Source organism: Drosophila persimilis, unplaced genomic scaffold, assembly GCF_003286085.1.
Source record: "Drosophila persimilis strain 14011-0111.01,24,50 unplaced genomic scaffold, DperRS2 tig00000000-arrow-pilon, whole genome shotgun sequence".
Classification (NCBI taxonomy): Eukaryota; Metazoa; Arthropoda; class Insecta; order Diptera; family Drosophilidae; genus Drosophila; species Drosophila persimilis.
Genome location: NW_020825288.1, coordinates 17945196 through 17970548, shown reverse-complemented (window position 1 = coordinate 17970548; position 25353 = coordinate 17945196). Strand labels below are relative to the sequence as shown.

At 44.3% G+C, this 25353-nt stretch overlaps 2 protein-coding genes across 13 annotated transcripts; one reads left to right on the top strand and one right to left on the bottom strand.

Annotated features, from left to right (window-relative positions):
- Positions 1 to 334: 334 nt before the first annotated feature.
- Positions 335 to 25353, top strand: LOC6588318 (exocyst complex component 4). Of its 11 annotated transcripts, none has more exons than XM_026994751.1 (20): positions 335 to 827; positions 3986 to 4148; positions 18022 to 18072; positions 18150 to 18213; positions 18279 to 18607; positions 18669 to 18740; positions 18933 to 18941; positions 19461 to 19573; positions 19634 to 19796; positions 19860 to 20070; positions 21377 to 21465; positions 21756 to 22096; positions 22152 to 22902; positions 22972 to 23096; positions 23173 to 23472; positions 23537 to 23938; positions 24010 to 24613; positions 24670 to 24876; positions 24934 to 25096; positions 25154 to 25353. In XM_026994751.1, the coding sequence occupies exons 2-20, from the start codon at positions 4062 to 4064 to the stop codon at positions 25189 to 25191; spliced, it is 4119 nt and encodes a 1372-aa protein (XP_026850552.1). In that variant the 5' UTR covers positions 335 to 827; positions 3986 to 4061; the 3' UTR covers positions 25192 to 25353. The 11 variants fall into 11 exon arrangements, with proteins under 11 accessions (XP_026850552.1, XP_026850555.1, XP_026850553.1 ...); XM_026994754.1 differs by lacking the exon at positions 335 to 827 and adding an exon at positions 3440 to 3614 and having other exon boundaries at positions 3986 to 4121; XM_026994752.1 differs by lacking the exons at positions 335 to 827; positions 18933 to 18941 and adding exons at positions 3440 to 3614; positions 19114 to 19119.
- Positions 962 to 2324, bottom strand: LOC6587989 (protein jagunal). 2 transcript variants are annotated; one of them, XM_002014112.2, is made up of 3 exons: positions 2177 to 2324; positions 1472 to 1844; positions 962 to 1390 (listed from the first exon to the last, which is right to left on the bottom strand). In XM_002014112.2, exons 1-3 carry the CDS (start codon positions 2263 to 2265, stop codon positions 1259 to 1261), a joined length of 594 nt encoding a protein of 197 aa, XP_002014148.1. In that variant the 5' UTR covers positions 2266 to 2324; the 3' UTR covers positions 962 to 1258. The 2 variants fall into 2 exon arrangements, with proteins under 2 accessions (XP_002014148.1, XP_026850559.1); XM_026994758.1 differs by lacking the exon at positions 2177 to 2324 and adding an exon at positions 1914 to 1960.

The following is a 25353-nucleotide window of genomic DNA, read 5'->3' as shown; positions in this document are numbered from 1 at the left end:
TGGGTATATTCTAGTATATCAAGTGATTTTAAATTCTTCAGTAAGAGGTGATCTTTAGTTCCCTTCTATCAGCCAGTGATGCTCGTTTTTTTTTTGGATAAAGTAATTTATAACAGACCAATCAGAAAATCAAATTGATTGAGCTTGGCTTTTGGAGGATATGGGGAGGATATTTTCTGATTCAAACGTACGATGGAATGAAAATTTAAATTGGCAATTGAAGAGAATTGTTTTCTTAAAAAACTCTTGCACCGATTGTCACATAAAGAAGACGAGGTGTGTTTTTTAACCCACTCAGAAGAACAAATATATATGCATTTTTATTGAGACATTTTTAAAAAACTACCTAAAAAGTTGGAGAACAAGATACGATTTAAAAAACAGGTTGACTTTAAAATTAATTTCTCAATCTATTGTATTTGATTTGTTACATTTTTCTGATTTGTCTCTCGTTACACAGTACACATATCATATTTATTATTGACGATCAGAACTGGATAAACTTTGCTTCATATGTCATATGTATGTCAGTGTATACCTGGATAGTAGTAGTTGTAAATAGTATGGGGCAATCCTCTCAACACTCAACACACAGGCTGATTCTGTGTGCTCAAAATCAGTTAAAAGTAAAAAATAATATGCGAAATGAATAACCAACGGATTTGAAAGTCGTAGAAAAAGAAGACTAACTAAGACCTAGCGACGAAGTACTCATCCATAGACATGAACACAGATATATATGCGTGTATATATATATACTGTATATATATATAATTGTGTGTAAATATATATAAAACGTTTCTAACAAACACGAGGCACGTCGAAATGTAAGTAAGCAAAAAATGAAGTTGTCTAAGTTTTTGGTTTTGCTTCCGACTCGGGGAAATTTGGTGGCTTCAGTTGCTTTGTCTTCAGTTGACTTCACAAGGCTGCGTGTGTACACATTAGGGTGTACATAGTATTTATGTATGTATATGGATAGTGTCTGTTTATTTAATCTTTGAACGGTTTAACTTTCAACTAACAATAACTTTAACGTGATTCTCGTTTGGCCACGAAAATATGTGCTCCTCTCCTGTAAGACTAAAATGTGCGATACCTTAACAGCTGTTTCGTTTAGTTTAGTTTCTGTACGCTTTGTGCACTAGAGATTAGTTTAAGTTCCAAATTATTTACATCTAGCCCTACAGCGTTTCGCTTTGACGTTTTAGTGATTTGGCGAGTATTTAGTACTTTCTCCGCGACCTCGACTTCGACTTTACTGGAACTTGCGCGTGGCAGTTCGGGCCTTCCAGACCTTGACTAGATTGTAGGCGAAATACAGCGTGAATCCGTGGACCTGGAAGCCCACAAAGCAGAAGGCGTACCAGAACACACCATAGGGGTAGCCCTGCAAGCAAGAATTTAGAATTTAGTCGGTTTATACAGGAGCAGGTGTATTAGATACTCGATGGAGGTATTTTTCACTTACGCGCCAGATGAAAATGTCCGTCTCGTCCAACTCCACGGACTTGTCCATGGTCGCAAACTCCCACACGTCCGAAAAATAGTAGGCGAAGCAGTAGAGCAAGGGCAGGATGGCAAACACCAGAATGGCGATCATGTATTTCTGCATTTCGCGCACCTTATTTCCACGTGCCGCCGACAGACCCAGGAACGAGGTGAGCAGCGAACCGGCCCACACGTACTCCCACCAAAGTGGCGAAGGCACCTCCAGTTCCTCAATCTCCAGCACGAAAATGTCCAGGCGATCCAATATGTCCGAGGTCAGCTTGGCCAGCATCACGAAGAAAAGAAGAGCATGGAAGAAAATGCAGTACTTCAATCGCGATTTATTCAACAAACTGCAACGACAAGAGAAGGTTTCCACCGTGAATAGCTGTCTCTGGTTTACTTCCTTCTCAAACATGTACACAGTGTTACTGCCTCTGGCAGCCAGGCTCATGCCATGCCATGCTGGCACATTGCCCACCAGGGTAGCGTAGCCGACTGCTCCGTCTGAATGTGTGTTCTGTCCACGGTGTGGGTGTTGGGGCCCACGGTCGCATCTCTCCAGCAACCTGCTTGGCTAAGTATGCTTTGGCAGTCGCAGCTACTGTGGAAGCGGCTAGTAATTAGATAATTTCCTGCCATTGAGTGTAGGTGTTCTGGGGAAGGGTTTTCGAGTGTTATTAACCTAATTTGATATGTGCCAGCTACGCGCTGTCTGAACTCGAAGTCGTTTCCGTCGGTGCCCGCGACCATTGGACCGCCGCGCGTTGCCATTTCGTTGTCGTCGTATTTCGTTTTTACACGTCGTTGCTTTTATTTTTATAAATAATTGCTGGATATTTTGTTCTTACTTATCGATATACCGTCCGATATATACCGATGAAAAAACGAACTTAGCCCACCTCAGCCCCTCTATTTAAACAGGTCCACAGTTTGAATACAACCGCGGAAAATAATACATCATTATATACCGATATATCGTAAAAATATCCTTAACTCAATTTCGACGTTAAAATATACAGAAAAGTATATACAATACCGTAAATGATAAATAAAGGGGATCGATGTATATACAAGTGATACATCGATATATAGATACAGTGACGAACCAAAGTATTGGCACAAAAGAATATTTTAGGTTGCTGCCGTTTCCAGAGTAAATGCCTAGCATTTTAAAGAATAACTAGTTTAATAAATTCAACAAATTTAAGACTCCCTTAAATCATAGTCACTTAAATATTTAAGTATACTTAATTAATGACAATAATGATATTGATATTTTTTAATGAACAACTACCGTACTGTGCTGTAACGTGACGACTTGCTTCAACAATCGAACGGTTCACTATAAAAGCGCCACTGTGCAAGAAAATCCCGTTTCGGTTACTTTTGAATTTTATTTTGAAATATCACGATTTAAATTAAAGAGGATGCAGATTGCAGATAAAATGTTATCCTGTAAGATGGTAATTAAAAGCAGAAGGAGAGAATTAGGAACGGAACCATCCCATATCATTAGAAATGTAAGATCATAACGTTTGGCTTGGAAACTCGTTGCGACTACGTCAGAGTAAAATTATCATAATTCAGGGCACTTACGAGTAGCATTAGGCAAATTGCATCCAGCTGAAAGCTTTGTCCTCCAATCAGCTTTAGTGCGGTAAGAGTGCTCGCCCGCCCACTGCTTCTTGAACTTAGGCCTATTTCCCCACCTGTTGCACCTAAATCCATAAATCAATCTGGCAGAATAAGGAAAACCCATGGGGAAAGCTGGTTGGGAGGGGAGGGAGGGTCTTTGGGGCATAATGGCGGGATGGTGCATATTTAAAAATAAAATAACGAATTTTGCATTCTTTCTCTGCCGCTCGCGGGCTTTCTTTATGCTCTGCGTCTACAAAAGACGAGCATGCGGACGTGTGTCATCAGTTCTACGGTGCTGTTTCTCCCGCTTGGACGTTGTACACGTACCCGCATGCGATCGGTCGAACTTTAGTGTAGTTCTTTCTGCGTTTTTTCCTTAATGTGCGTTGTTGATAATTTCTGTGCGAATGTTGACGCCAAGCTCGGCAGCTGAGAGTTCGAAATTAAGAGTTTAAACAGCTCCGGAACTTACGGTTTTATCGGTAATTTCCCAAAATAACCCGAACCCTCATAAGATGTGAATGAAATTAATTGCACTTCTGCGCCAAGTCATTGAATATTGTTTGTCTTTCACTGTGGCCGCCACAAAAATTATACGTATGTATATAATATCAGACTTTGTTGTGGGACTGTCCCCTGTCGGGCAGCAGCCCGAAATATACATATGTATGTACATACAATATATGAATACGCCTCGTCTAACGAATAGACTTCCGCGAACCTTGTGATATTTGCCTAAATATTAGAACCTGTCATCGAAATCGAATCGATCAACTGCTTAAGATAAGCGACTTCTACAATATTCACAATAACAATAACTTTAATCCCTTTCTTCGATTTATTTTCTTTGCAGTTGCGGTCGCCCCATCATCCTATCCCCAGTGATACCTTGAGACCCACCCAAGCATAAGTATATCCCATCCGTTGCCATGTCTGCCAATGACAAACGCGCTTCCTTCGCGCGCCGCGCCGAAAGCCTGGTTGAGCGGGTGAGAATTATGAATGCCATTTACGAGGTACTGGTATCAAGTGACCACAAATCGTGAGATATATGATTCTGTTCTGTTTGTTGTGGCTTCCCCCCAGTAGAGTTCTGTATGTATGCACCTGGCTACCTCATTCCCTTCCTTACTTGAATCTATTTGGCCAAAGTCATGTGCTGTGCGCTTGCTTGGCTCGTATGTCATCGCTCGGGCGGAAAATGTATTTCACACTTTCACACAATTCAAAACAAAGCAAAACGAAAAGACGGACGGCGTGGAAAAGTACAACACTACGAGTATCCGTACAGCAGGCCTGCCCCTGCCACTGAGCAGAGGCATATCGATATTTATTTGATTAGTGGCAAATTGCTCGTGGGCGGGGGTCAGACACTCAGGTCACGTACCGTAAGGCCTCTGGTGTGCGCGTATGCTTGGCTCGGCTCGTCTGCTTTAATTAATCTAAAATACATACATACATTGTACACATCGGCCCAATAAGTGGGGCCAAAATGTACTCGGATCAAGGTCACAAGAATGCTTGCCGCTATCACAAGAGTGATTGCTGGCCTTTTACGGGTGTGTGCCGTTGACGCTAATGCTTTTGTGGCTGTGGCTGTGGCTGTGGATGTTGCTTTAGGCAATGCCATGCCCGGAACGGGACAGAGAAACTGCTTGTCTGTTGGACCCAAATACAGGGGACGGGATACTCCTGAGCTAGGAAACGAACCATTTGGTACACTACTCGTTTTGACTGACTTGCAGACTGCTTTTTATTGGGTTAGTTGAATGAACTTAAAACTCTTCATAAGATAGAAAAGGGGAAATTTCTCAATAGCTCGGCTTGAAACTACACTGCACTGCGATAGGGACAGCAATTTTAGCTTAAATCAATACTGAATCAATACTTCGACTTAGCTAAAAAAAAATGTGCCAATTTGACATATTTGACCCCAGTGACCATCTATTTCTCCTCATTATTGAGCGTACATTGAAAATACACATATACTATACATATGTATGTATGTACGTGTAGCAGTCTATATAGTACGTTTACCCAATTATTCGGAACTTCTGTGCAATGCATGCCATATATCCATGTTCGTAGGGTATTAACAAGTCATTGCTCGCCGAGCTCTTCCGTTGTCGGGCTAAAAATAAATGTCCCAATGCGAATACCCGATCCGAAATTGCGTGGTCATTGTGGCAGTGGCGGGGGCTGTGGCTGTGCTTATGTGCATCTACGGAACTGCAGCACAATGGAATTCCAACAGAAGAACAAACTAATTTGTCAGGGACCGACTGGTAGAGTGAAATAATTGAACGACAGCGAAGAGTTACATCGGAGTATGGACTGACATTTACTCGTATTCCACGTCCATTAATTAAGCGGGTTAACCAAGGCACACACAGATACACGACTAAGTACCCATACACCCAAGCCACGAGCAATATCCCGAGTTCATTGTACCACCGAGCAATGTCCGACCCATTTCAATCCGTCTCTGTGTCTTTGCGAGAGCGTAAAAATGCCTGTGTAAAACATACTCATAAACATTTGAACATTCATGCGAGTCCCATTTGCAGATATGGCAACGAGACCGAGAAGTCCCTCAAAAATAACCCTGATAAGCAGTGTGTGTCCATATCACAGCTCACGCTTTAGTTTTTAGTCGAAAGGCCCAGTATTTTTACTGATTTTCGCACAATAATAATTATTAATCGGGATATACGAGTATGTATAAATCTTATATGACCTATAATTAACTAAATAGAGCTAAAGGTGTGGCAAAGGTACCTTCAACCTTAATGTGTCCGCGACTTCTTCGCCGAAAGAGTGTCCCATCTGCTGTCATATTTGAATAAATGCATATATCATGTATCAATCAATGAGGAATTTTGCCCAAATGCACTTTCAGCTCACTTTTTGTAGATTTTACTATTTTAGATAACAAATCTAAAAAATGTAAATTTTATTTTCTTTGTTGGCCACGAAAGAGAAAGAAGAATAAATATAATATTTATAAATGTATCTCGTCATTCTTGCTGTGAAAACGATTCGATTGTGACGGCTTTTGGCAGTTCGTAAAATTTTAAATACTCCCCAGAAATGCTCTGATAATACTTGATTCTCCTTATTCTGCAATAAATTGATTATATTTCTTGCCCTGCTTATCAGTATTTTGCATTTTCATAGGTACCAAATTGTCGAATTCGGCGGACTGTTGTCCGTTGATGCCACTTTTCTTGTTGTTGTGGCTAAATATAGACCCGTGGTAAAAATATTCCCTTCGTTTGAATTGTCGGGGGCTTTCAACCTCACCCCCACCCCCACCCCCAAACGGACGAGGTGTTCTTAAGTATTGCAAAGTAGAGGAATTAAAAATGTTAATTGAATTTTCGGGGCTACAGAGGCCCGTAATTCGTTTAGGGGCAGTGGGTGGGGTGGGGAGAGGCAATGCCTCTTCGGGGTGGGATAGATATGTATATTTGAATTCCAATTTGGTCGAGTGGAATCCGGTGGAGATGGTGATTATGCTTATCAATCAGCTGGGGAATTTGGGTGACCAACAAGTTCATTTGCATTCCATTCGGATTCCGCTCCCCTTATAGCCACCCCCCGCATGGCTGATCGATGTCTTTATCAGGCTTATGCCCGTGAATGCTTGTACTCCCACGAACGATTGTGTTTTCCTCCTTATCGACGGCTTGGGAATTGCGCCGAACAGTCCAAAAATAGCAGAAAAAAAAAACGCAAATACGAGAGTCGCGACGCGAACATAACGAGCAAAATAAATGAACGATAAAAAGCTAATAAAGAGCAGCATAAATAAATGCGTAAATATCGAGCAAGAATTCATCTTGGAGGCGGGGAAAGCTCGTCTCGGTGATTGGCTGCTGCTCAGGGGGCGGAGGAGGAGGGAGCAAGTCGCTGTGCGTGCGGTACTGGATGCTGATTGCTTTCTGTTAGCACTTGCCACACTGTCATCCTTCGGCTGTAGGCCTTCCTAACACGTGTGTTTGTGTTGCCATTTGGGCCTAAGTGTTCCTGCCTGCTCCGCCAGGCTCCACTTCCTTCAACAGCCTCCTTAACCGGTCTGACTGCGGCTCCTTCCCTCAGAAAGTGTAAATGTTTGCATACAGTTTATGCAGTGCTTTTAAAGACAGTTTTGAAGTATACAAATTAACCTTATGCACAGGATTCTTCGAAACGAAAAGCTACCATAAGTGGCTTATATTTCTTTTTATATACATAGATATTTTATATTCCACGCACTCCCACTCGATTTTATTCGTACATTTTTGGAGCAACGACCAATGACTCGTACCTTGAGTAATTGTTGAGCTGTATTCACTCTTTATATCCCCTTATTCTGACTGCTTAAGGAGTTTTTGTTTCCGTTAACCGTCTCAAGATAAGACGTTATTTACCCCGCAAGTATTTAATGTTTGGGGCGAATGCAAGTTGGGTTTTTCCTTACTCCTCTACTTTAGGAATTGCCATATTCCAGTCTCAGCCCCAGTCCCAGTCTCTTAGCACTGCCAGTGCCACTCCCACCTAAACTTGTGTTTTCATACGGCTGCCGCCTTCGGCAATCGGCTTACAGACTTTCAATTGTACTCATCCGTGCCTCGTGCCTCGTGCCCCGTTTCCCTGCCCCTGCCCCTGCCATCTCTTGGCCTGGCTGCCTGCGGGGTTTGGGGTCTCCTGGTAGCTTTCCCATTGCTTGTGAGCTGCGCTTTCCACACAGACACACAGCCACACCGCCACACCGCCACACCTCACCATCTTACACCCCCACCGGCTAACCGCTTAAGTAACGCGTATCTTGTACTCATTCGCTTTTGTTTTCCTCGACATTTTCCTTCGCACATGCATAAATCGCTTTCGTTGTCGCTGTTGTTCAGAGCACCTGCCTGGAAAATGGTTGTTGTTGCACCGTTGTTTGTGCCCCTGCCACCTTTGTTTAATTCCTTTGTCAGTCATACGTCCTCTGCTGGCTTTATGCTCTTTTTATCATCATCGTTGTCGGGGCGTTGCTTTTTGTTTAATTAAAGCGCCAGTGAAAGTGGAAACACAAATACTGAATGGATATCGGAAGTGAATGGAAAGTGGCGAGCTGTAAACAATTAAACAAATGCTGTAGGTAATGTAATGTGCATACATACATATATCTTAAATTTAAAATTTCCACTCTTCATAGATACATATAAAAATTCATAATGCTACCATATATGTACATCTGTATGCATTGCTTCCGTTTGTCAAAGGATTTCAACTTTGCCTGCATTAATTGAAGTTTAAAATTCTAAGGACTTTTTCTACCATATCTGGCTTTCCATATTTTCTGCAGCACTTTGTGGTGCTTCGCACACCCCTCTTCGGTGCGTCGTGCTTTTTTCAATTTAAGTTTTAATTACTCGGAATTTATTCAGCATGTTCGCGCTGCATCAGCGCATCAGAGGGCGATGCCATCACGATTTATGTACATATACATACATCCATGTGTACGTTCATATTCCTCAATCATTCCTTTATATCCGTCCCGAAATTGTTTCGCCAAAGTGCCACGCCCCCGCATGCCCAGCTTGACCTAGGACACGCATATTTCTAATGCGCATTTCGTTTAAGCTGCGGGTGGGAGGGCAAGAGTGGAGGGTGGGTGGCGCGTTGTGCGTGGGGGGTGGCGGGTGATGGTCGGATGGTCTGAGGCTGCGGGGTGTGCGCATTTCCCGCGCGCTGGCAAATTAGCACATCAAAACAAAAAGGCGTTCGCTGGCTGAGGACACCGACACCCACAACAACGGACTGCAACAGAAACAATGAAGAGTCTGCTCCACAATACGGCAGAGAGCAAGGCTCTGAGCGAAGTGAACAAAAGATGGTTTTTGTACTACAGTACTCGCATAAGCCCCAGGAAAAAACCTCCATAAACATAATCCAAGACACGTACACACACACACACACACACACATTGGAAGTGGCACGAATAATAAATGGACATGGACAATGTGTGTGTGTAGGTGGGCGCCAAAAAGCTGCGCGCTTTAAAGTAGGCAACGGAATTGGATTGCTCTTGGAGTTGCCAGATCTCCAATGATTAGGAATCATTCTGTTACGTGTTATTAAAAGTCTGCAGGGAATTTCCAGTATTTACGCCTCGTTGAGATTTTCGAATTTTACAATTTCGAAGTTACGCAGTTTGCGTGCGACTATCTGGCAGCTCTGTAGCGGGCATCGGAAACAACACCTTCCCCACTAACTGCCCTACGGCAACATTTCAACACTACCCCTCACCGCACCTCACCCGCTTATCTGGGGCAAGGCACATCTCTTCTCTGTGAGAGAGAGACGAGAGCCAGCTACCGATGCCGTTTTTCCCATTTCATCTTCCATCGTTTTGTTTTGCTCCCCACTTCGTCGTTCGCTTGACTTCGTTTCTCTGCCGCGTCGCACAGTGGGGGCTTTCTCCGTACATTTCGGTCTCTATTTTTGAACTATCTATTTAGTTAACTATATTCACAGAAAAACATGACCCTTGAAGAAGTATTTAAGTATATTTATTTAAATGATATAAGTATGTACATATGCATGTCTGTTTGCCACAGCAAGTAAATCTACTTCAAACAAATATTTCCTATTTACAAACGAAATATAGGATTCGTATATCCCTTTATGTTGAATATTCGGATCTATGAATTAAACGACACTTTTCGGAAAAAACCCCATTGTGAAGCGTCGGAGGCTTTCGGGTCTTGCATGATGCGACGACGATGGCGATGCGATGCCATGCGATGACGATGACTGGCTCGCGTCGCTGGTTCGATTCTGATAAAGCTTGGCACAGTCGTCGGTGTGCTTTGAACGGTGCAATACAGAGCAGCAACCCAAGCCGGAGGCCAGTCAAGAGCGTTCTTACCCGATTCGGTGTCGAGTGCTGCTGTGCGCCTATTAGGAGCGATTTCAGGACACGACGTTTGTGCGTTGACTCAGAGTTAGAACGCAATACGCAATACGCAATAAGCCCAGTCCGCGTGGAAGAACCGCGTCGTCTCCACTGACTGAACCATGTCGAAGCCGGGCACACCAAAGCACGGAGGCAGCGCCAGCTCCTCCTCTGCGGCTCCCGAGAAGATAAGCGTAAGTTTTGACGGCTTATGGTTCAGATTGCACTACTTTTTGACTTCCCCGTTTGTGCCCGTCCCAGCATTGCAGTGTCCTGTCAAGTGCCCTAATGCGCTTCTTAAACTTTCAGTGTGTGTGTTAATTGAGTGAGTAGTACATTCAGTATCGTTCAGTTGTTGTTCAAGGAATACCCTGGTTGTATGCAAATACATATTCAACATTTTTGCATAAATCACGAAATTATATTTGTGTGTCGGAAACTCGCTTATGGGCGATTATTGCATTTACGCAAATAGTTTTCAACAAATTCAGACGCTAAGAAATTGTTCATTGTTATAAGAATATATTTCATTTCTTCTATTACAAACTATTATTATCTAGTAAAAATCTATTATACATACTTATATGTATTCAATGCAATTAATACGGGTTTTTTACTGCGTCGAACTCTAATAGATATCCTAGTACACCTAGCTACGGTTCAGCACTAGATATAGCTCTAAACTTGTCTCTAACACGAGCGGATACCTCGACAGGCCCGAGCCCCAGAGCTTAACTTTGGTAGCTGCTGCTGTCGGCCTGCCATTTGCAATTTGGTGCTGTTTTCCGCTTTTTTTTTTCTTATTATTCGTACCTTTTCTCTGAGGACTCGGTCAAAGGGCATATCCGTAGCATACTTTTTGGCTTGCGGCTCATAAAAATTGCATAATTGTCGTCCTGCATGAGCTTGTGTGAGGCTGTGGCACGGCACTGTGTGGGTGACCATTACATTGAATGCTTCTTTTTACGACCCATTTGCGGTCGCATCTGGCACATAATAATTACGTGGGCCAGGCCAAAGATATTTAGGTGCTGAAATGGCACAAATTATTGTCTTTGCTTGCATAAAGTCGCCTTTGTTTTCTTGACTACATTGCTAATTGGAAAGAAGTCTAAAACTCAACGCAATGTTGTCATAGACCCTACATAAATATGTAAATAACTTTACTAAGACCGCTGTTACTGAAATTCGCTAATAGTGGAATTCTGCATTCCACACTGAAGTCGCAGAACTATTGCAAACAATAATTTAAGGGAAAACATGAGAGGGAGCAAGAAAACAGGGACTGAAATGGATTAAACTCCGTAAGTTAGGCAATTCCTGTACTTGTATTAAGTTGAGCCTCATAAACCCGTCCATTCCAGGGAATGGCGTAAACATGATTTGATTTCCTCATCTGCTGGGCCCGAGAGCCCCGAGAGCAGGACGGGCCCGGACGGGACTGCACTGCAATTGAAATATGCTGACGAAAGAGCTGTGGCTGGCATAAACCGCAGCTGTATATTTATATTTTATTTTTATTTATTTATATTCACTTTGTTTCTTTGCTAGCTTGTGGCTCAGGCCTCAGGTCTCAGTTTTCCGTTGCTTTTCGCTGCTTTTCGCTGACTGCCCATCCCTTTATGGGAGGATAAATGCGAGGGGATTTAATTAGGGAAAACACACAATGTCGAGGCGGCTGAATCCATCACCATACGAGCCCAAGTCTATGCATTATACACGATATTCCCCGGGCCCACTTTCATATACGTACATATGAGCTGCATGTCGTAGACACAAACGCGCTTTTCAACGGATTTTTCTGCCTTTTGAGCTCTTGACTGAATAATAGAGGGCAGCCCGCGGGGCTTCCATTTTCGGGCCCGAGGCAAATATCCTGGAATATGTCCTGGCTACACGCTACGCTACCCCTGGACAGTCCCTTTCAGGTTCATGGCATCAGTTGGCGAACTTCCATTCCCCCACACGGAAAAGTTTATTTTCTTTCGTTGGCTTTTCCTTGATCACATGAAATTTCCTTTCCTTTGTTTGGTATCCCCTTACGGCTAGACCGGAGGGTCTCGCTGACATCGCCCCTGGAAAAGCATGCTTCCCATTTATCTAATTGTATTTTGTATTATTCTTGCCATGAATTTCCCCAATCTCATTTAACGAATTGGACCGTTCGTTCGGACCGTTCCTATGCGATTCGGTCTGCCTCCTGTAATAGCTCTGCCATTGGAAAAGTGTCAAACTTTTCAAGGCAACGCTGCGCATACGCCGCGTGTTACCTTAACCTGACGTCCCCTTCCTGGCTTCCTGCCCAACTTAAAGAACATTTAATTGGTGGCTTTTAGCACCGGCCTGTCCTTTTTGTCTATTAAAAACCGCTCTCGCCTCAAAAAACTTTTTGCATCTCTGCTTTGAGAAGTTTTCCATAAGTTTCCAACACTTACAATGTGCTTGGCAGCATTTAGTGCAGAGATATGTTGGCCTTCTTAATGGGTTCGCAAACTTCCATCAAGGCAGTCTGGCTGAGCGAGTGTGTGAGAGCCTTGAGAGATCATATAGCAGCATCCTCCTGTGAATACATTCCCGAAATTCTCTATGATTTGCGATGGCATGATTTCATTCAAATTCAACATTTTGTATGTGCATTTATTATTTCAAAAATCGAATTCTGAGACCTTCTTATCATTTGCCCTCCGTCCAGTGTACGCACGGAACATCGCATTGCAACATGTTGAATCCACACAATTCGCCCTGCGGCCTTTTCAAATATTAATTAAGATTAATGCGCTTTTAATAGAGCTCATTCCGGACTGTCAAAATGCAGTGTCATAAATACTACAGGCCCGTGGACCATCCGAGCTAATTAAATTTACATTAGCATTACGCATGCTGGTCAGAAATGGACCTGCAGAAAGAGAGGCATCAATTTCATAGCTCAACATTGGTGGCTTGTCCTGCCCAGTCCTGCCCTCATCCAAGGCGACTCCCGGCGGGATTGGGCCGGTATGGATTCGGAGTGACAGGGACGACATATGACAGCACTTAACCAGGAGTGGGTCGGGGCGCGGCTGGGCCTGTGGACAGGGGGGACAGCAGACTCCCCAAAGTGCTTCGGTGCAAGTGCGGTTATGAAGCGAAAATCCATTTACTTGAATACTTTTTCGAAACGAAATAAACTTTCCGTCCGGCCATAAACAAACCAGCCCAAGATTTTTCTGCATAGAGCAAGGGGAAAGAAGAGAAGACAGGGGGATGGGCTCTGGGGGCTTCCCCTTTAAATTACGAATGCAATAAATGTAGCCAAGAGAGAAATCCCGGCGATTGAGTTAGGCGTGTCTGGCAAGGGAAATGCTGATTAGCGGAACGGAAAACCGAAAACAGGGGAGGAGTGTGGCAAGTGGCAGAGGAAGGAGGAAAGAGGAAGAAAGTCAGCAGGAAAGCTGTGGCTGTGGCTGTGGCCAGGGATTGAATAGCCAGCACTTTGTTAAATAAACTTTCTGTTGGAGTGCCGCACACTTCTGCCAGGTACTTGACTCTCCCTTTAGAGTACTCGACTCGGGCCTCGGCTTTGTTCTCCACCGAAGCTCATGAGCTGGACAGCTGGACATAGCGCTGTGGTGGCTCGGTGGCCAGATCACAGACAGATTGTGACCCATTTCCAGCTGGGGCTCCACGACATTTGAAGTGGGTAGTAGTTGAGGGGACTTATAGCCAGAAAATACCTCTCCCGCCGGTCTATTATAAGTGTTATTCTTCTAGAACGGAAACATGAAAGTTATATTTGGTACTCATATTTTGCTTTATGTTTGTGCCTGTGCACACTCGTCTAGACCGAGTTAAGCCTTTGCTAATTGCTTTAGCAAACATTTGGCAACATTGCAAAGATAGATTTCCATAGATTAGGAGATGACATCGAGCAATAATCGAACCGCTTGAACAAATTAAAATAAACATGGATTTCAACTTAGTATCCGCTCTGCGGAAACGGGATCCATCATCCGTCATCCATCAGACATCAGACATCAGAAGGTATCAAAACCTTTTCACTGCAAAATCCATCAGGTTACAGCATAAATCCAAAGGAATCAAGCGAGTGACAGACGGGCCAGGGCAAACACACAAGAGCAGACGAGGGAAGTGATATGGGGCCGTCGTACGTAATAGGCACTTAGGTCTCTGCCACATGATTACGACATTAGGCGGGGAGTCGTGATGGGAGGGCAACGAGGGGCAGGACGTGAACGTGAAAGGGAGCAGGATCTGGCTCAGCACTAAAAGTGAAAGCGCAGTCAGCCAGGAAGCTGCGAAAAGCTGCTACACTGGCAACGTCAGCGAAATCAGGAAAAATATGGAACAGTGGCTGGCGAGGGCGCGTATCCCGCACCCTGCAGGGGAACACGGAACACGGGGAAGGCAGGAGCAACGAGGTCAATGAGTTGCCACGTACCACGTAGCAGTGGCAACACCAACAACGGCAGCTGCAACTTGCAGTCAGAGCCTGAGGGCAATGCCTCAGTTGTGCGATGGCCTCCGCATCTCCATTCGCATCCACTGCCCCAGCCAAAGCCAAAGCCACAACCACACCCACACCCACACCCAGACGCACGCTCACAAGAATCTCATTCCATTCCCCTTCTGGGCAGCAAGCAGCAAGAGCAAGTGATACATTTTCATGCATGTTTTCCAGGCATTCGAGCTCCGTGGCATGCAACAAAAGACAACAGTTCGGGTGCAGTGCGGTGCATGGAAGACATTCGAGTGGTATGCAGATGTATGCTATGTTTGCTACCAAAATAGGGGTACATCTCATCTGCTCCTGATACCCGACGAATCAGATTGAAGCGATACTCCGACTATAGGATACTCTCGATTCAGCTTAATCTACAATTTTATGCTCTGTGATGGATGTGCCACTTGATCCGCTTTCCCTTCTCGTCCGCCCAATTTAAATACCTATACGAATACGTTATCCTCGTACTCTACGAGTAGCTGGTATAAAAATGCTGCTTCAAATTAATGCAAACTTTGGGAACAGAACATGAAAATGCCATTCGTGCAACGAACTTCTTTGTTGCACAATTCGGTTGATGGAAAAATAGGTTTCGTGTTTTCAGCCCCATCCCACATCTGAACGTAAAGGATGTGCAAAGGATACTGTGGAAACAGCACAGGAGGACTTTACACAGTTTTCCGCATGTTCCCTGGAAAAAACAGTCAAATAAAAAGAGCTTTGGTGCGGTTAAGGTCGAAACGGAAATTTCGAGAGGAACTACATTAAAATGATGGCAGAATATAAATTCTGGTGAATGCCGACTCGCAGTCGGCAGTCCCCACGCTTTGGGGATGCAAATATTGATTGATTAGCATCTGGCAGTTTTCAATTGAGCCAGCTGACCCAGACGAGTTCCCATCAATTTTTCCCTGCACCAACTACACGTGTTTTCGTCACAGGAAAACTAGTCATCCGCCGTATGTCTCAATCAATTCCCGAGTCGCGCTCGGACTCGGGGATCCAAAGTACTACCGCTGGGTAGTCAATTAATATGCGCGCTTTCGTGGGACAGACGGCCGAGGGACACATTCCAAGCATAAATCAAACGATTGAGCCAAATGGGCTTTTAATTGACTGATGGCTCTGACGATGTAAACAGCCAGCAAACAAGCTGGAAACTGTCTCAAAAGCCCTTCTGACGCACACGACTCACATTATAATTGAGCCGACAGCAAAGGAAAACCCCCAAAAGCGAGGAGAAATTTTACTTGAAAGTAAAACAACTTTTCCTCTTTTCCTGACATATACATACTCGTACATACTCGTACGTGTGTACATGTCCTTGCATGTATGGCTATATATACAGACATGCGGGTATACGGGTATACGGGTATACGGGTATACGGGCATGGACGGGTAGCAGATGCTACATTCAATCCGACTCGAGTAAAGTCGCTCTGGCAACCGCAAGATATCAATCAGCATGAGATGGCGAATGAATGAGTATCGGCATGTCGTAAAGTGCAATCAGCAGGTGACGCACTCTCCTGCCCCAACAAGTGCCCTCCGCTCGGGTGTGTGTGCAGTGTATTGGCGATTTCATTATTTATAAGCGATTTTCATGGCATCAGTGCTCTGAACGTGTTCATATTTGATAGTTCAGTGCGGATGACAGGTGCAAGCAAGGTTTGCCATTCGCTAATGGCAGTGGTTCGCTGTGGAAAGTTCTCCTAAAAAGTGGAGAAGATATACGCCTTGAAGAACGAACCCCCTGAGGGTTCCAACAATAGAATATGTACATTTCTATTTCAAAGTGGTAATTGTCGATATTTAAGATCTTCCTCCTGATTCCTAGACCCAACGTTGGTCATGACTCTAATCATACCTTGGGATCTCCCTAATGTGATAAATCCCTCTTAAAATAAAAGAACTATTGCTTTGATTGGGGTTTTTTCACACGGTATAGACCGTCGGAGTCGAAGAACCTCCCCCACGTCTACGAGTGTGTCGAACCACTTAAGTTGGGGCTGAACATTTTCCATTATTCTTGTCTTTTACTCACACACACTCGTAATCAATTAATGCCAATTGATTTGTGACGACAATGTGCGCCACTTGGTTGTTGTTTGCTCTGCCATTATTCTGGACTGCCATTGCCAGACCTGTAGACCAGACCAGACCGCTGTAGTTGTTTGTCGATAGTCGTGTCGTGCCAGTGCAACTGGCTGATCCTGCATCCTGTCTCGGCTCTGTTGGACCAGCTGGCTTTCAGATATGCAAATTCCGCTCAAGAGCCGCATGCGAATGAAGGCACAAACGCAAACGGGCATCATTTATGATTTATTTATGCTTTTAATTTGAATGCAACATTTTTATTGGCATTTTTGATCCTCGCAGGTGGAGTCTCGAAGTCCCTAGCTCAAACGAGCAATTTACATAATACCAGTACTCGTTCCGTTTATTTATCTATGTACTTGCTTATACAAATCCGCCTCTGCTCCACCCCACTCCCAGGAGGGACTAAACGGAACGAATATTAAAGAGCTTAGATATTCTCCGTAGCCGTCCTTGGCAGAGTTTGAGTTTTCCCTCTGCTGGTCTTTTGACACTTGTACAGTTTCACTCAATTTCAATAAGTGTTTGATGGCTTTATGTATATGTATATATATATATACTGTGTATGTATGCAAGCGTGTGTGGGTGCGGCTCTGAGTGTGTTTGTCTTCATAAAGGATGCCCAGCCCGCCTGGCAATGGACCGCCTCCCCGGCCTCCATTCGGGGGGAGCTTTGTGAGTTTATTTGCTTGCCGCTTTAATATATTTTGAATTGAGCTTAGGTAGAGCAAGACCCATCTGAAGTTGATAGCCAAACACAACACATTGTTCCAATATTGTATACAGTGGGCCACGCGACATTTGTGTGAAGTTTCAGTTTAAGCGATCGATATTGAGGAGCTCCGAACCAAGCAACTGTCGAAAGAAGTAGTTTATGGAGTTGAGATAGCCAATGGCATCTGTTGAATAAAAAGGTAGTAAATGGATTCGGCTTGGTATGGTAGGTCGTCTGCGTCTGTAAATACCACCGATAGATATTTTACAAATGAGAAAATTCCACAAACAGGTTGCTGGTACTTTCTGTGGATTTTCATAGCCCTGTGAACAAAAGTTCCTTCTCACTGCATTTCCTTAAGTTCCACTTTCGCCAGTGTTTAATTTCCATGAGCATTGTCCCTGGGTGGGTCGTCATCAAGGACCTGTCAAAAGCAAACGCACACAAAGTCAACAACATTTTTTGGTTCTCGTTTCTTTTTTTGGTCATTTCATGCCCGTCATTTTTCACGCTTGAGTTTGTGTTTATAGCATCGTGAAAATTGGTTTTCCCGTTTACATTACTTTCAAAGTTTTCAAGTTTCCGAGCATTCCGTTCCTCTCACACTTCATTTAGTCTGGCTTCATTTATTGAATATCGCCTTTGCAGAAATACAACATCAGCACAGAGAAATGCGGAGATCTGACTGTCATAGTGCAGGTAAGGAAACGAGACGAGGACGAGGACACGAGGCGGCCGTAGTGATGGCTCACAATGTTTTTCGTGGCATAATTTAGGGCGACCTGTCGCAGCAGGAGAAGCGAGCAGTTTTCATCACTGTTCATGACCTGGGCTGCAATCGTAAGTAGAGCCTATGGATGCTGACTGTCGTTAAAGCCGTCTGCTAACTTCCCGAATCCCGGCAGATAATTCCTTCCAGGAGTTCGTGAGCAGCCCCTGTATGACAGAGATAAAGGAGCGCTCCTGTTTCATCCACGTCGATGTGCCTGGACATGCCGACAACGCCGAGGCCCTGGCCGATGGCTTTCCGTTTCCATCGCTGCAGTCTCTGGGTGAAGACCTGGTCACCGTTCTGGATTATCTGCATGTGAAGTACGTAATTGGCCTGGGTGAAGGGGCCGGCGCCAATGTGCTTGCCCGGTTTGGCCTGGCACATCCGGGCCGGGCTCTGGGACTCATTCTCATCAACGCCACGGGCAGCGCTGCGAGCGTTCTGCAATCATTCAAGAGCAAGGTAGGTCCGGCGGTGTGATTGCCCAATTCATGAGTTGCCCAATTAACTCCGTCCCTTGCAGTTCATTAGCTGGAAAAGCGATGAAGTGGCCCAGTCGGCTGAGAGCTTTCTTATGTATCACAAGTTCGGACATGTAAGTAGTTGCAATTACATTCGTGGCCACAGATGTTGTGCCCGCCCTCTCCGTTCAAATGTACCACTGGTTGTGTCCCTGGAGTGTGTGTTGTTTTACCTCGGTGTTGTACTCACTTTACTTTTACTCTATTTTATGTTCGATTTTGTAACAACCAACCAATCGTCCGAACTCTGTTCGTCTACGCTTAAGGTCATGGAGGTAAAAAAATCAAATCGTTTCTTACACAAGTCTCTTCCAAAGCATACCATACCTCATTTTTCAATTGGTACAACAACGCTTGTCTACAAAATTTCACTGAATATTCCCAGGCCCATTTTTAGCATGATCGATTATTTATTTATTCGTTTAATTTCCCCTTACCCTCTTTTAGCGCTGGGTACGTACATATACTAGTTTCCAGTCCTAGCTTGATCCAACAAGAAATCGGCCTGAAGCCAAATTTACCAACACTTTCAAAATAACTATCAAAAAACTGTCAAGTGCTTTCCCCATTTGCTTTTGTATTTTCTGCATTTTTTCCTTTGTGCATGACTGTACGCTGTAGCCGCTGTCTTAGTGTTGGCCTGTTCTTGCTAATTGATACACTGTAGTCTATAGCTTAGTGTTCAAAGCGCATTCAATTAACCATTTTCGCCAACTTATCAACTGTCTGTCTTATGCAAATGTTCTGCTTACTTACACTGCGCAATAAAAAACATGGGAAAAAAAACTTTATAGCAAATCGTTGGCGAAAATCCGGATAAAGACAAGATTGTGGCCGAATATCAGAAGCGTTTGCACCGCTCGTTGAATAGCAAGAACGTGGGACTCTATGTGAAAGCATTTATGAAGTGAGTTAGCATCTGCATTCGTGCCATTATTTAACATTCAATACCACTTGCCTCTCCTAGTCGAAAGGACCTTACCCTCAAAGGCTGCAAAGTGGATGTTATATTGATTACGGGAATGCTTAGCCCGTATGCCTCCATGGTGGAGAAGCTGCATCGCGATGTTGAGAAGGAGCGCGTGACTATCCTGAAGATCGAAAGGGCTGGCGATGTTCTGGCCGATGCAGTGAGTTTACTCAGTTGTCCTTTCTGTATAAGCTTTCATGTCTCAATACTTACACGTTTTTAGCCCGGAAAAGTGGCCCAATCCATTCTACTGTTCTGCAAGGGCCAGGGTCTGCTAACCTCGGTGGTGATGCCGGGTGTCGATCGTGGACGCGCCTTCTCCACCGCCAGCTCGGGCTCCTTTGAGAGTGCCAACGGGTCACGACGTCTGTCGCGTGGCATCTCCATGGAGGACTACGACAAGCCGAACATTCGGCGCCTAAGCATCATGAATAGTGAGTTGGCAAAGAAGGAGTAAACTCGACCACACAAATTGCTTCAGCCACAGCGAGAACCACAGCTACAGCTACATTTTAGCATCGTTGGAAGATTAAACATAATTGCATATTTAATTACTTAAACTAGTGAAATATCTTTAGTCTGACCCGAAAACAAACATCCGTGTGAACATTGAAGCCAAACAATCATCTCAGATGTAATCGTATTACCTTTAGTCAAATGAGCAACATTTTAAGCCAAGTTTTAATTAGCAATCGCTTTGAATCGCTTTGAAAAAACAACAGCAGCAAACACAATATTATATTATATTCTATCCTAGTGAAAAGTGAGCAGACAAACGATGTTAGCTTCTGTCTAGGCTTAGTCTTATGTAACCCCAAGGATCCCACCTGTGAAGACGAAAAGAAAGCAAAGAACTCATATCTACTCGTAAATCTTCCAATCGAAAGAACTTAAACACAACTGCTAAATACTACGAAGAAGCAATCATCATTGTAATACCTCCGATTAGTAAACTGTACCTAAACACGTAGGAACTAAATGAAAGTACTCTCAATGTGACTCCTTTCCTAACTTATTTCCCCCAAGTTTTGTACATTTTTTTGAACAGACCCAATCGTTGCTGTTTTGATAAAATGGAATCATATACATATAAAATTTACATAGCGTAAGCACCACAACGTAAGCGGCTTATATAAAGTATTTATAATAAAAGTAGTAGGCACACGGATTCCATTACACATATGTAAACAATCAAAACCAAAAGCAATTTAAAAACCAAAGAACAATTGATAGCTGTCAAGCAACCTTTTTGGAGCAAGTATTCAGCTGGTTTTATCGCATTGGCTTTTAGCATAATTTTTAGTGTTTACAACTTGGTCAACCGAGCACTCAGCATAATAGATGCAACAACACAGTTACACAATAAAGTTGATAAAGAAACAAAGTGCAATTATTTTATTCCATTTGCTTAAACCAAAACAAAAATTACAAGCGCTAAAACGCATGTGAGAACCGGCTTACACGCACACATATATGTAAATGCGCTGCCGAAATGACAGCTGGGAGCTGTCGCTGCAAGTTCGCATATATTAAGTGCACACTGTGTGGTTAGTGGTTAGAGCCGATATATCGAAACGTCGATAGTACCCTCAATAGTTTGACATCTAAACAATCGATAGTTAAATCGATAGTTTGCATGGCCAATTATTCATTTGTGTGCTGATTTTTTGCAAACAAATTTAATAATTACCGAATTACAATGTTAATACAAAGCTAACTTATACTACTATCGTTCACCAGGACAACCGACCTATATTTTTAACCACATCTACATGGACGCTCCCCCGCCAACAAAGCCTCCCAGGGGCGTGAAGTATGGCAAGGATGAGGTAAATTTCTTCAAGCCAACGCTGAAAATGATCTTCGAAACGATAAATAGATGAAGTTCTCATTAGTATAGTACAAGTATTGAATAAACACGTACTACGAATCTGGCCTCTGGCCCATAAAATTATTTGGTAACTTATTATTTTGTGTGCTGTGTCCCACAACCAAGTTGATGACGACACCACTACATTGGACTGTGGGTCGGTTTTTGTTGTTGCACGCCCTCTTTTGCGATATTTTGTTATAATATGATCACTGCGGGCCTGACTTGTGCGTGTTCTTGCTTGTGTAGTCCGCAGGTTGTGGTTTTCTGGTCAACGTCATCAAATCCCTGGGATTCAGCGAGACGACTGAGGAGCGTCAGAAGGAGAAGCTTAAAATCGAACAGGAATTTAAGCGCTCAGACCTACGTCTCAATGAACTGGTGTCTCGCCACGATCAGCAGCTCACACTAGTACTGCCACTCTTCAGCCAGGTATCTACAGAGGTGACAGCCAGCAGGGAGCGTATACATGCCGTGAAGGAGAATCTGAGTGCCTGCAAGCGATTGCTCCAATGCCGACGGGATGAGCTTAAGAAGATGTGGACAGACGCAGTTCAGCACAAGTACGTGCTGGAAATGTTGGAGCAAATGTAAGATTATTCGCTTACAGACTCGACGGATTTAATGTCATTCATTTACTTTTAGTCAGGAGCTACGAAAGGTCCCTCAGCGTGTGGTTAGCTACACCGCCAAGCGTCAGTATTTGCATGCCAGCAAGGCGTTAACAGATGCACTAGCCACGCTTAATGGACCTCTGCAGGCCGTCGATGGCCTCTCCGACTTGCGGGCAGATCTGCAGACGCGTCGTCAGCAGCTTTATCAGCGACTGCACGAGGAGCTGGTCACCCAGGTCTACACGATTTCGGCCAATGAAGCGTTCTCCTCGTTTCAGCGTACCAATTCCAGCCGCCTTAACTCTAGCTTCATTCGGGGAATAGGAGCTCGCCGCTCAACAGATCGCATTGAAGCTAATGCTCGTGTTCGCAAAGCCCTTTCCGAAATGGCCCAGTGCTTTGATCTAGAAAAGGCCGAAATTATCGAAGATGCAGATCTTATATACCCGGAGTTAAGCATGAGCTACTTCGTTGCCATTATCGTGGAGTCATTTGGCATGCTGCACAAGGTGCCCGATTCCCTGGAGACGCTGCGAGTTCAAATACAAACGGAGCTGCTCAACGTGGTGCGCCACACAACGCACCAGTTATCGCTGTCTGCAGGAGCTGGTGATTCCAACCCGCTGCTCATGCTGCTGGAGATCATTTTCAAGCAGTTTAAGGCCATTGCCAAGACGCATACGCTGCTACTAAAAAACTATTTGTCTGTGGGCCAGAAATATTCAGTAGTTGGGCCGCAGCCCTACGATCTAACAGACTTTTGGTCGCAGGCTCAGTCAGTGGTTAGTACTCGCTCGATAAATGTAATGTAATTTCATTCTAACTTGTGAAAACTCGTTTTATATTTACAGCTGCAACTGCTGCTCACCGACTATTTGGATATACAGAATGGAGCATCGGACGAGAGTGCCCAGACAGGGTTTACGGAGCCAACCAGCAATATAAACTCATTCTTCCTAAGGCGTAAGGTTCCAAGGTGTGTGTTTGAACAAGAATTTCAGTTAAACGATTAATATGTTCTAATCTATCGGTGCGTTCCACTTGTTCGACAGCACAAAGAGATCAATGTTCAAATTTGACAAGTCCTCGCACGTAGGCAATGGTCCTCGTAGCAGCAATGAACCATTAAAGGAGCATCGTCGCAACGCCTCGGATGCGTCGGTAGATGATAATCTGTCCGCTCAACTGGGTGGCAGCGGCAAGGGCTCCAACAGTGGGCTCTTCCCCCACGAGAAGAAGCAGCGGGAAAAGCTGTTGATCTGCACTCCCGATCAGAACATTATAACCAAAGTCTACTTACCTTTAATGGGATATATCAAGGAGATAGAAAACTTTATGAAGTGCAAGCCGGGGTAGGGTGTACACACCGCACCGTAAAAAAGTTCGATGTTTTTACCACCTTTGCCTTACTTCTAGCCAACCGTGCAGTCTTCATGACTTTGTGGACAACTATATAAAGGATTCGTTCCTGTCTAAGGGCCACAACCGAAACTTGCAGCTGACCATCGAATCGTTGTCGAAAAATCAAGACGCCTGGCGGACAATCATCACTCCGGAGGAAATGAAGTCGCTTAACTTGAGTAGACCTCTCTTGCAGTCCACTGTGATGGTCGAACGGCGGCTTATGGAGACGAAAAGCCTCATCCATGACTTGCCCTGTTACTCGGAAGACCTGCTCAAGATGGTGTGTGCGTTGTTGAAGGCGTATCGGGAGATATGCCAGGGCGCCTACAGAGGGATCGTGCAGCCAGACTCAGAGGATCGGAGAATCTACAGCGTCGCATGGCTCAAAGACGAAGACATAAGCCGATTCTTAAAGTAATTATGGGATGAAACTAAGACTAGGATAAGATTTGGTACAATGATGCAACTGATTACTCTTCTTTCAGGACACTACCCAACTGGACGGACCTCAAAACCTCCAGTCAAAGGTCGCGGTACAATCGAAAGCTGCAGCGGGGAAGCTTTGAGCCCTCAGAGGAGGAGAGTCCCCTGCAGGTGCAGCAGCGAAATATTCGTGAGGCAGAAATGCTAACCAGTAATTTGGGCGAGGGTGGCATCACACAACAGGAGATTTTGGTCGAGATCAGCGTGCTAAAGGAGCTGGCCATACTTCAAGAGAGTATGGAATGGTTTTCCTGCCGCGTTTCAGAGTTCGCCAACGATCTACGTCGGCCGATGGTAAACGGATTGAACGCCGTCTCGGCTGAGTGCACCGCCGACATAACCGTCAAGGATGGGACGATCAAAGTGATGACCAACTTGGCTCTGGAGTTCGATGAGCTAGCAAACACATGTCTGCTTGTGCTTCATTTGGAGGTTCGGGTCCAATGCTTCCATTACTTGCGTTCAAAGTCCAGTGTAAGAACAAACAGCTACGTTGGTTCCAAAGACGACATTCTTGAGCCGGATCGTCAAGTGCAGGTACTAACCAAACGACTGTCCGAGATGGATGAAGCCTTCAGTGCCACTCTTCATCCGCGAAAAACCAGGGTATGCTCCTCAACTCCCCCCTTGAGTTCATATCTATCTAATCCATTATCTTTTAGTACATTTTTGAGGGTCTGGCACATCTGGCGTCGCGCATACTTATCCAAGCATCAAACTACTTGGAACACATTGACCAAATCACCGTGCAACGCATGTGCAGAAACTCGATTGCCCTGCAACAAACGTTAAGCAACATAACCGCATCCAGGGAAGTGGCTTTGGATCAGGCTAAGAATTTCTACGAGCTCCTCTGCATGGATCCAGACGTAAGTGAGAGATATATAAGCTGAGACCCGGTGGCTAAACATTTGTACTTGATCCAGGAAATACTGAATGCGTTGCTGGAACGTGGCACACAGTTTTCGGAGATGCAGTTGCTCAATGCCATGCACTTGTCCTGCAAGGCCTGCAGCATAACCGACGCCAATTTATTGGCTTCCTATCAGCAAAAGCTTTCGGATATTCTGGGCGCCAAGCCCTCCAAAGGTGTGGTTGTATAATGTTCGTTTAAAACAAAAAAACACAAATTTTAATATGTTTAAGGGTGGATACCATGCACACACACATTGGCGGTAGTGTAAGTGCAAAATGTATGTTAGTCTTAAACTAAAAATGATTATGAATGTTTTGAACATGTTAGCACTTGGTGTTGCGATGCAGTCGTTTCTGTGTATTTACATATTCTAGAATTCATTAACGATATTTTAACGGCTTATACACAATAAATGAAATATTAACAACGA

Coding starts and splice junctions, on each gene's coding strand:
- LOC6587989 (XM_002014112.2), bottom strand. CDS start 2,265: ATGGCAACGCGCGGCGGTCCAATGGTCGCGGGCACCGACGGAAACGAC. Junction 1,845..2,176: donor GCTGGCACATATCAAATTAG/GTTAATAACACT, acceptor TTGTCGTTGCAG/TTTGTTGAATAAATCGCGAT. Junction 1,391..1,471: donor CGGACATTTTCATCTGGCGC/GTAAGTGAAAAA, acceptor TCTTGCTTGCAG/GGCTACCCCTATGGTGTGTT.
- LOC6588318 (XM_026994751.1), top strand. CDS start 4,062: ATGTCTGCCAATGACAAACGCGCTTCCTTCGCGCGCCGCGCCGAAAGC. Junction 18,214..18,278: donor TCATGACCTGGGCTGCAATC/GTAAGTAGAGCC, acceptor GAATCCCGGCAG/ATAATTCCTTCCAGGAGTTC. Junction 21,466..21,755: donor TGAAGTATGGCAAGGATGAG/GTAAATTTCTTC, acceptor TTGCTTGTGTAG/TCCGCAGGTTGTGGTTTTCT.